Below are 11,981 nucleotides of genomic sequence, written 5' to 3'. Positions count from 1 at the left end.
GAAAAAAATCAAATATTCACTACATTTAACATGAATCCCAGAAATTAAAATAAAAAGAAAATCTATTTTAATATAATAATTCAAATATTTCAATGAAATTTGATTGAAACTTGAAACGCAACTGGGGTTTTCTTCTTTTGAAGAGTCTTGTAATTCAAGTGGCATTGGTTATAATTATAAATAAAAAAAAGAACGATATATTTAGGTTATGTTTACTTTATATTAGTCTAATTTCTTTATATTAATTCCATACCTCTAGTTCAGTAATGCGGCCGGTATTTTTTAATGTTCTATCCTGCGCTAGAATTTTGAATAAGCAATGTTCTCAAATCACATCCACTTGCAGTTTTCGACCTTTATCTATATCTAGAGCTCTGCAAACCTATGAGAGTAACATTGGTCTAAAAAGTTTATACCCTACCAGCTCTTTAAAATTATCTACACCAACAGAGGTAAAACTAATTCATTATTTTAACAATTTTTTTGTTCAATATTTGGTTTTTTCAATTTTCCAGTAAGATGTATTATGTACTGTATCATGGTTTTTGGGAAGGTACTTGCAACATGTTATAATTAAAATAATGATTAAATTGTTTATTTTCTCATAAATTATAACACTAAGTTGAAGTTTCAAAAGAAAATAAATTCATCCCAATTTTTCTCTGGTAAAATATGTAATATTCATTAACAATTTTTTTTATGTTGCAGCTTCCAAAAAGTGATGATGGAAAGTTTTCTGGATATATTCCTCTAGGTAAGAACCGGCAGTTTTAGACATAAAAGGATGTTAATGCCTAATTAACGAACTTAATGTGTAAGGCCGGCCACTAACGATAAAACAAGTTTGTGGAGCATGTCTGAAGAAAAAACATTCACTTGAAAGGCATTGATCGATAAACATTGTTTGACAGCAACTTCTAAGTTCTAACATAGAAGGATAAATATAAACCACTGGAAAGTTTCAAATTATAATGATAATACAACCTCAAATAGAACATCGAAGAACAACAATAAATCGAAGATACAAGCTGATGACACAGCATGTATGACAAACATATGTGTTTACTCTTGTTCAACACACTTGTCCTTTCTTTAGTGGCCACCCTTAACCTAGCGCCGCAGTGCAGGATGGTTTCTCACAGCTTGGCGTTGTTGTCATTTGAGATTGGTGTCTGGCTTGGAAGTGTTTCGGCCGCATTGCAGGATGACTGTTAACGGTTTCCGGAAGATCAACAGCTGGGTTTTTCCGATATTTTTCGTGATAGAGAAGTTCTGATTGCAGATTCGTTCTCAGCGACCCCAAGTTTAGCCTGAAGGCTCAGAATGTCAACAATGTTTTTAAATAATTAAAAATCATCATGAGAAGTCATTAATATGGTAGTACCGGTACTTCACGTTTCTGGAAACTTTTTACTGGTGACTGGAGTTATTATTGATTATAGGTAACACAAAAATCAAAATAATCGTGAGAAAGAAAACTGCTGATGAACGCGAATAAGACCGCCTCTCCATTGTTCTATTGTCTCGGCTGCTTGGCTGAGCCTGGCTGGAGGGATCAAATAACCGACTGGATTGATCTTCCATCTGTCCGCTAGGCGGAACTACGCCGACCATTGCTGGGTGGAAGATGTTACTGCAGCCGCTCGCATTCCCACCAACGCTGCTATTATTTCCTGTCTCAGCGCCTAGTCCGAGGCAGACAAGCATCCAGCCTGCACTGCGGAGCTAGGTTTAATGCCATGTCACACCGACTTCTCTACCGCCGCGGGAACGAAGTTTTAAAGATCTCTCCCTTGTTTATCAAGTATATCAGGTCACACAGAGCCCGCTTAGCAGGTGGGAATACCGCCTAGTGCTAGTACCACGCACAATCACTTGCTGAGAAACTTTTCTCCTCTCTCGTGTAGTGGATGCGAAGCGGTGTGATCTGTCATATTTTAATACACTGTAATTGATAACTCTGCAAAGAATAAACGGAGAGTAAAGCACTATCAGTCATCGATTCGAGGAAGCTCTAATGTTTTTTTTAGTTCCTCATTTGGAGCACCACCCCATTGGCACTCATCTGTCCGTGCCTATTTGAATGAAAACTATCCGAGGCAATGGATCGGCAGCCAAGCAGCTCGAGACAGAGCACTCCATCACTGGCCTCCAAGAAGCCCTGACCTCACCCCCTGCGATTTTTTTCTATGGGGTACGTTAAAGATAAGGTGTATCGACCGCGTCTACCAGCTAACATTGAGGAGCTCAAACAAGAAATAACAGCAGCTATACAAACTGTTACGCCCTATATGCTACTGAGGGTGTGGAACGAGTTCGAGTATATTATTGATATCACTCCGAGTGTCTGGAGGGGGTCACATTGAGTATTTGTGAACTTGTTTTCTAGTGGGGAAATAGTTATTTGTGCAACTAGTGCGCAAAGTGACAGTTTGCTGCACCGAAAGAAAAGTTTACGCACGAGCCGTAGACGAGGGCGGAATGGTTTCTTGAGTGCAGCAGAGGAACTTTGCGCACGTATTTCACATCAAATTTTTCCTACAGTTACCATTGAATATGAGAAGTGGTTGATTATGGGTAAAATGATGGCTGAAATCCATCAAATGTTTGTCTGTATAATTTTGTTATTAATAACAACTTTAATTTTAAACTTGATAATTTAATTGAAAATTAATAATCGATAATTTATTCAAATTAAAAACTCAATTAATTTGAAAATTTGAATAATTTTGAGTAAATATTAATTTCTAAATAATTTTTCAACCAATCAATTTATGAATGAAAAGAAATATTTGAAATAACGAATAATTACTAATATTCAAAATGTATAATTTAATGAGTTCTCATTTTTATTTATTTGAAAATCAGAAAAATATAGATAGAATGAATTCGCATTCAAAATACACGCCAACAATGTAAACAGCTGATTGGGATGGCTGCAAGATAATACGCAAAGTATTAAGAGTACGCAAAGTAATACTTTGCGCACTAGAGCGGAAAAGTGATTCTTTGCGGCCTGCAATCAGTGCAAGAATGGTCACTTTCCAAGGCACCTGTAGGAAAACTTATTTTAATACTCTTCATTTTGATTTATAACCCAAGTTTCTATTATGTTTCCTTGATTGAATACAGATTTTCAAAGTTGTGGTATTCTTTTTGAATCACGGTGTATTATGGGAAGAAATTTTTATAACCGCAGTGTAACATGGTTTGCTGAAAAAACGTTTACTAGCTCGCTACTGGCCTACAGCAATGCCTGTGGGCTCTGGCTTCATAAGCAGTAATTTACTGAATTTTGCTGTCATCATAGTACTGCTGATGGTGATTGGTTATGGTATCATTCGAAGATAATATGCTGTTCAATATATGCAGTAAAATGCCTTCTATGAAGCGCCTTACTTGTAAAATCCAGTAGTACAGACTTTTGGAATGTTGCATCATCATCCTTAGCAACAAGGGTGGTGTCATCCTCCGGTTGCACAGAAGCCGGTTAAATTTCAACCGTGGTTAATTTCACGAGAACCAATCAGAAAAGCCCTTTTTGATGAGACGGCTTCTCTGATTGGTTCTCGTGGAATTAATCACGGTTAAAATTTAACCGGCACAATGTCATGCACATATACAGTCACAGAATACATACAGTATGGAAACTTGGCTAGTACCTTGACGCAAAAATCCGCCATCTTGTTAGGAAGCGCCGCATTGTAATAGTATTGATGGTAGGTTGGGATCACTTTAATGATCCGGATCAATTGATCTCATTGAGCCAATCAGACGACAAGGATTGGAACTTCCCAAGGTCACGTGACGTGTCTAGTATTTGTGCCTTGTAAAAAGCATTGGTTAGATAGGCGTTTTATTGACAATTTCCATTCTGTACCTATTCTGTGATACAGTGCTGAGCTTCCTCGACAGAATGGTGTGTGAGAAACAATGGAAGGCCGTAGTAAGTTCACTGTAAAAGTCAACACTAATGACAGGACAAGTTTGTTGAACATGTGTGAACACACATGTTCGTCATACATGTTGTGTCACCAACGAAATGTCCAACAAAAGTGGTCAGTCTTAGAAGATCTCTTCAACCAGGAGAAAAAATAGTTGTTGAACTAAAGTAAATTCGTATTGCTTTTGTTGGTTAGGAGTCCCTTGCGGGAAGGTCCCACCGTCTGAATATTTATTTATTTATTTCATTCAAAATTATTAGAAATCATAATTATAATAAATTAATATGATTGGGCGAAGACAACAGGCATAGCCCAAAACTGTCTTCTCCCAAATTTTTACAAATAAAAGTTTCAAAAAAGAATAAGGTTAAGATTTCACTTTCACTTCAAAAAGTCCAATTTCCACTTCAAAACTAATGACTAATATATAATTTGAGCCGGCAAACGACTGTCATACTTCAGCCGGGACCGACAGTTGAACTGCAAGTTGAAGACATTGAAAGAACTTCATTGATTTCTTGTACACTCTTAAGGTGCGTACAGATTTACGCGCCGCGAACATGATGCCAAGCTTTTTATCTTACCGTTTCTGTAAAAATACAGATATAATCAGCTGATCAAAAGTAAATTGCTCATGTTCGCGGCGCGTATATCTGTACGCACTTTTAGGCTCAACTCACACTTACACGACTCAGGTCGAAAGAGACTCGACCCTAGTCGAGAGCATGTGTTTCAAAATGATGACACTCAGACCAGTCGATTCTAGATGTCACCATTTGAAAACACCATGCTCTCGACTAGAGTCGAGTCTCTTCTCGACCTGAGTCACGTAAGTGTGAGTTGAGCCAAATGCTACACACTTGTAGATTTTTTGCCGTCCTTATGAATTTTATCAGATTAATCGGAACATGACAAACATAATCTGTATGAAATCATCTGTTTAATCTAATAGAATTCATAAAGACGGCAAAAAATCGAACGTACAAAAATCGATGTGTGGTAACTGGCATTAGGCTACATACTAATCGATTTTTTGCCGTCCTTATAAATTCTATTAGGTACATTGTTTTATACGTGCCAAAAACATGATGTGTATATATGCCACGCCTCTTTCAATCTGGTAGGATCTATAAGGATTGCAGAAAATCGGACATCAAAAATGTTGTATCATTAGTCTCCAGACTAGATAGCTATATTATTGACAAGAATAAAATGAACAATGTTTGTGTGTGTAACTATAGTGATGTCCACGTTATAATGGCAGTGGATAAAGATAGAAGAATAGCGATGCCGATTCTCTTCATTAATTAATTATATTTCTACACTATCAAAAACATAATTGGCATCGTTTTGGACCTAGAAAAGGATAGTACCACCGGCTTTGTCACAGGTAGACAAGTATAGCAAAACCAAAGTTGATAAAATACTGTCATTATAACGTGGACCTCACTATAGTCTTGTCTCAACGAACCGGTGTACGCCCAGCCTAAGTCTTTATGCCTTACGTGTTCGTAGCATAGTACCCGCTCTTTTGATTTTGAATATATTTCAAAAAATATAAATTGCATTCCCATGTTCAGTACAATTTGTACCATCGTAAGGATTGATTTGTTGACTTACAGATAAAATCAGCATCACGTACAGTCGAAGCGGTGCACCTGGTGGCCAGAATGTGAACAAGGTCAACACCAAAGTTGATATCAGGTTCCATGTGGATTCAGCCGAATGGATTAGCAAAGAGACCAGAGATCGAATCAAAGAAAAGGTGAATGTCTAGTACAATATTAACAGAATAAAACGGCTTATAGAATAGAGTTCTTTATTATTATGTATGTTACAATATATACTGGCTTATTCACTAATCTACATTAAATGACAGTATAGATAATTATTTAAGGAGTTTTACAAAGTATGAAAAATTAATCTGTATAAATAAAAATCGAGCCTCAAATTTTGACATTCAATACCTTTTTTATGTGTTCACCGAATTCGATAATTTTTTGAGTTGTGATCGTTATGTTCAGGACCAGGTTTATGGCCTACATTAGAGTCGGGAATGGGCAATACCAAAGTTGATTAGATTTCTTGTATTATGAGTATAAACTAAATATTATTGAAAATGTAGTGTTTGTTGTAGAATATGTAATTCATTAAAACAAACCTTGGACCTAGGTTTGCATAGGAAGCAAGTTACCTCAGTGTTAACGCTAAACTATTGCTTAGAAAAGTTGAGAATCATGCGTCTGCTACTCCCGTTGGAAGGGTTACCACTTGATCCAACTCCTCTGAATATGATTTATGAATTATTGAAAAATCGCTTCCCGGTAGTTCGAAACTTACCTAAAACTGTAGGTCTAATCATCATCATACGCCTGATTGGGTATTTCCTCATGGGATACCTTCTCATTGATCTTCTGATTGATACCATGGGATATCTTCTCATGCTATATTTTCTTCATGATACAAACTATAGAAAAGATAAGAAATTCCATGGTATAGGGCGTTCAAGTTCCAATGTTCAATGTTAACTCAAGCTGATACGCTTTAAGCCTATAGTGAGGTCCACGTTATAATGGCAGTGGAGAAAGATAGGAGAACAACGTTGCCAATCCTCACTGTCTTGTCAATGCCCTCTATAGACGGTACAAGTTTATTAATAAAAACACTTCACTTATATGGGCTACTTTTGTACAAATTAATGAAAACCTTGTAGTACCATTTATTGTTAAAAACTTTAAAATATTTCAACGACTAGTTTCGACTCTAACTAAGGTCATTTTCAAGTTTAAATGTCTAAAATAAAATGTTGAATTTCTAGGTTTATTGATGTAATATTAACTGTTCATTCTCGTTTGAAATAATCAATTATATTTTATTAATCAAGAAATTATATTTTTCAATAATTTCACAATGAATTTTCATAATAAATTATGATGAAATATTTTTTTTTAGTTAATTATTAATTTTACATTGTAAAAAGACGATCTGGCAACAGAGCAAAGCGAGAAAGAGATAGCGCTATTTGCTTTGTTGAATGATAGACAATGATAGCAATAGCATTGCTAATCAAACACTACCATTATAACGTGGACCTCACTATATATATGCTTGAGCACATTTCACTTTTCATCAGCTGATTATATCTGTATTAGTACAGAAATGTTAAGGTACAGATATAATAAACATATAGCATATCAGCTGTTAAAAAATTGAATGCGCGTGTCCGTCGCGCTCAAGTCTGTACGCAGCTTTACATACAAACATAGAAGGTAGTACAGTAATTCAATTCTTGGTGCCCTCAAAAATGCTTACCATAAAATGAAAATGAACTTTATTCTGCCTTGTGTTAATACAACAGTTTAATAAAATCATAATTTTAGAATTATAGTAGCAGCAATTATTCATAGACGCTGCCAGTTTACATTTATTCTGTATATACATTTTATAATACTGTATAGAAGTATGAGTTGCTTGTTGATGTTGTTGCAGAATCAAATGAAGATAAACAAAGACGGTTACCTGATTGTGAAGTCTGAGCGGACGCGCTACCAGCAGCTGAATGTGGCCGATGCCATGGAGAAGCTACGGACTGTCATCAGGGCAGCAGAGGAGGTCACCCCTCAGATGTCACCCGAAACTGAGGAATTGCTCCGAAAAAGGTATGTCCATCAGTTATTGTGATATTCAATGTTGAGTGTCAAAATATAGGTGACATTATACTGTGTATAGTGAGGTCCACGTTATAATGGCAATATTAGACTGTATATAGTGAGGTCCAATATAGTATCAAGAGCAACTAAAGTGAAAATGTACAAGACGTTAGTCCGACCGGTTGTGACATATGGAGCAGAGACATGGACATTGCTGAGCAGGGATGAAAGAGCACTGAAGTCATTCGAGAGAAAGATGTATCGAAGGATCTGGGGACCACTATGTGATGGAGGGGTTTGGAGAACCAGACATAACAGCGAAATCGATGAGGCTATAGGGGAAGGAAATATTGCAAGATTTATTAAGGCAAGAAGGATGGAATGGCTTGGACATATGGTGAGAATGAATATGGAAAGGACACAACTTAGACTGCTGGATAGACGAATGATGGGGACGAGAAAGAGAGGAAGACCGAGAACGAGAAGGATGAATGATGTGATAGGTGATCTGCGTGTGCTGGGCGTATCCAACAACTGGCGGCAAAGATCACAGAGAAGAGACGATTGGAGGCATTGTGTTGAGGAGGCCAAGGTCCACCCAGGACTGTAGAGCCAACTGAAGTAAAAGTAAGTAAGTATATAGTGAGGTCCACGTTACAATGGCAGTGTTTCATTAGCAATGGTATTGCTTTCCTTGTCTATCATTCAACAAAGCTGATAGTGCTATCTATTTCTCGCTTTGCTCTGTTGACAGATCGTCTTTCAACAATGTAGAATTAATAATTAATTCACAAAATATTCCATCTTAATTATGAAATCATTGAGAAATATAATTTCTTGCTTAACAAAATATAATGGATTATTTTAAACGAGGATGAACAGTTAATATTAACATCAATCAACCTTTATCAGCTACTGTCTATAGAAGGCATTGACAAGACAGAGGATCGGCAACGTTTTCCTCCTATCTTTCTTCACTGCCATTATAACGTGGAACTCACTATAGGTAATTCAGTATATTCAGTCCATGACTGGCATTCGCCAGACAGACTTCGATCGTCAAAGTTTGAAACAATTAAAACACAAATAACTTAAGATGGCTGCAGACAGTTCGTTGCATGTGGCTCAGTAGATGGACTGCAATTCTAAACTATGAAACAGTCTCTAACTGTTCCACAAGTCCACTGGTTTCATCATCTCTCGGTGAGTACAGAGGGTAGTTGATGAGTTTCTCATGTACCAGCCTACAAAATTTTCCTATACTCCAGCTCACGAACACAAATCGGCACTCTTAAAAGTTGCTATTTTGATTATACGCATACGCAGCCGAACGCGGATTTGCACAAACGAAAACGTACCTTTATTACTGTTTTCATTCATATCATTATAATGATATTTTTATTTCATCATAATATCATGATGTCGTCCTTGATTGTGTCGAAGAATTCCAGACTGTTAGAATAAAATAGTGGTTCAGTAGTTCATCAGTCGATGGATAGATTGGTCTATTGAACAATTTGTGTTTGACAAGAAAGCAGAATAATGTACAATAGTGAGGTCCACTTTATAATGGCAGTGGAGAAAGATAGGAGAACAACGTTGAGGATCTTCTATCTTGTCAATGCCTTCTATAGACGGTAGTAGCTGTTACAGGTTTATTGATGTAATATTAACTTTTCATTCTCGTTTAAAATATTCAATTATATTTTATTAAGCAAGAAATTATATTTTCAATAATTTCATAGAGAATTTTCATGATTAAGATGAATTATTTTGTTGATTAATTATTAATTAACATTGTTAAACGACGATCTGGCAACAGAGCAAAGCGAGAAAGAGATAGCGCTATCCGCTTTGTTGAATGATAGACAAGGATAGCAATATCATTGCTAATCAAACACTGCCATTATAACCTGGACCTCACTATAGGAGCATTTCTCACTTACTTTGGGAGTCAGTTGTAAAATCTAATCTTCTCTACCGATAATTCTTCTTCTTCTTCTTCTTCTTTATGAGGTGATAGCAGCTCATTTGAAGCCTGCTGTACGATATCTCCAAATCGGCTGCATCACGAGTATTATATATGACAGATACCACACCAAAGCTGGGCCGAGCCGAGCCATGCGATGCCGTGCCGAGCGGAATCTGCCTGCGTTCGCACTGAAGCCGAATGCCGATTCGCTTTTTAAGACATTTTTCAAGTTGAAATTACAAAATTCTGCGCAACTCACTACGTATGAAGATCGAACTAAACTGAAAGAAGGCAGAATCCGCTTGGCAGGAAACGCTCGAGTTGGCCGTCAAACCGACTGCACAAATCCGCTCGGCTCGGCCCGGCGTTGATTTGAATGCTTGACTAAATCCTGCATAGTTAGCGCGCAAGCGGATTCCTCTCGGCTTGGCCCGGCCCAGCTTTGGTGTGAAACCCCACCCCACTAACTGTACATGTGAATCATTTTACAGAATTAGTTTCCTGACTATCCTCAACATAAATCGGTTTTCTGATTATCATAACATAAATCAGGGAGGGATCCATAAACAACTGTGATACAGAAAATTATAATGTGACAATAAGAGTCTGATTGTTTATGGCTTGCAACTTTTCAGGAAGCTGCCTAAAAATTTGTCAAGGTCAACTAGGCCTAACGTTAAGAAAGATGTGTATGCATCTCTGGTTGACAAGGAATATTAGGGCGTTGAAGAAGTTTTAAATGATAGGGTGTTATAATTTGTTCAACTGTAAAATTACAGTTATTTGTACTGTATGTAAAGTGTAGAAGAATGTTTTTATTTATGTGACGTTCTATTCTATTCATTTATTTTCTGTATTTTTCAATACGGTACCTGTTGACATGGCCAGTTGTAAAGTGTTTTGGCTTAATAAAATTGAATTTGAATATCGATAGTGGAAATATCGTAATATTCAATTGAGATTCATTGTACTGTGTTTCAACTCGCTGTGGCCCGGTTGCACAAAAGCCGGTTAAATATTGACCGTGATTAATTCCACGTGATATTAATCACGGTTAAAATTTTACTGGCTTTTGTGTAACCGGCACTAAGTATGTATTTATTCTCTCATCTTGGAGTAATATTTGTCTGTATTTAATACTTTATATTTCATCTGTATGTTTTTTCTTGAAAGCCAGTTAAGATTTTTCAATTTTATATTTCAGGAAAGAACGAGCCAACGCTCAGCGACTGATAGAAAAACGAACAAAATCCTTGCTGAAATCATCCAGACAGAATTCTTAGTTCTTAGATTAGTTATGAAAGTTTATTAATAAATCTGTATTGTGTTGAATATTGATGCTTTGTTTTTTCTTGAGTATGATCACTCATCACCGAACGTTTTAAGATTAATAGCCTGGTAGCACGTACGTCTCTAATTTAACCGCCGTAAAATGACATAATATTGTCAGATTCGCTCTCCTGGCCAAAAAATGATCAGAGAAATCACTAATCTTCAAATGCTTAAAATTCAAGAATATGAGTGAATTTCGCCAATGTGATGACATAGTTATTGTTCCTCTCAAGTACTATCATTTCTGAGTTTAAAAAATATATATATATAATCTGGGAGATTTGCAGTTTCATGAAATCTTTCAATTCATTTTGAATAAAACAACGGATTTTTGCAAAAATGGTCAAGAATTAAAATCGCTCAATCTCTCAGAAATGATAGTACTTAACGAGAGGAACAATAATATGTCTTCATATTGGCAAAAGCAAAATTCACTCCTATTCTTGAATTATAAAGCATTTGAAGATGAGTGATTTCTCTGATCTGAGAGTGGAGGTGAGATTTTATGTTTGAGTGAATAACTCAGCCTGTATTGTAGCGAAACGTCTCATATTATAGCACAACACTTGTTAGGTCAACCTCTATCCATAGCCCGAATATCAACCAAATCTGGGAGATTTGCATTTCTTGAAACCCATGAATAAAAAAACATCATGGATTTTTGCAAAAATTGTTTTACTGCGGTTGAATTTTAACTGATGCAACCGGGTGATAAGCTGGCAGGGTCTACAAGATTATTGATTAATAAGACTATAGTGAGGTCCAGTTTATAATGGCAGAAGAGAAAGATAGTAGAACAGCTTTGTCAAATCTCTACCTTGTCACTGTCATCTATAGAGGATAGCTAATACCGGTATATCTGATGTAATATAAACTATTCATTCTTCTTTAAAATAATAAATTAGCTTTTATTCAAGAGAAAGATATTTTAACACACTTTTTTATGTATTTAAACACGACATGCAGTAAATTATTAAAAATTTTTACTTACTGACTGAATTACTTTCAATCGTCTAGCGATTATTCACAACAGAAAGATATTTTCTCAATGATTGAATAATAATGTTCATAATTGAGATTGAA

The 11,981-nt window shown here is 36.2% G+C and overlaps 1 protein-coding gene across 1 annotated transcript; it reads left to right on the top strand.

Annotated features, from left to right (window-relative positions):
- The first annotated feature begins 6 nt into the window (after window positions 1–6).
- Window positions 7–10,904, top strand: LOC111058553 (peptidyl-tRNA hydrolase ICT1, mitochondrial). Its single transcript, XM_022346093.2, has 5 exons — window positions 7–452; window positions 709–754; window positions 5,567–5,709; window positions 7,434–7,603; window positions 10,771–10,904. The coding sequence occupies exons 1-5, from the start codon at window positions 267–269 to the stop codon at window positions 10,847–10,849; spliced, it is 624 nt and encodes a 207-aa protein (XP_022201785.2). The 5' UTR covers window positions 7–266; the 3' UTR covers window positions 10,850–10,904.
- Window positions 10,905–11,981: the final 1,077 nt, after the last annotated feature.

This window comes from Nilaparvata lugens, chromosome 3 (assembly GCF_014356525.2).
Source record: "Nilaparvata lugens isolate BPH chromosome 3, ASM1435652v1, whole genome shotgun sequence".
Classification (NCBI taxonomy): Eukaryota; Metazoa; Arthropoda; class Insecta; order Hemiptera; family Delphacidae; genus Nilaparvata; species Nilaparvata lugens.
This window is presented reverse-complemented; position numbering and strand designations above follow the sequence as displayed.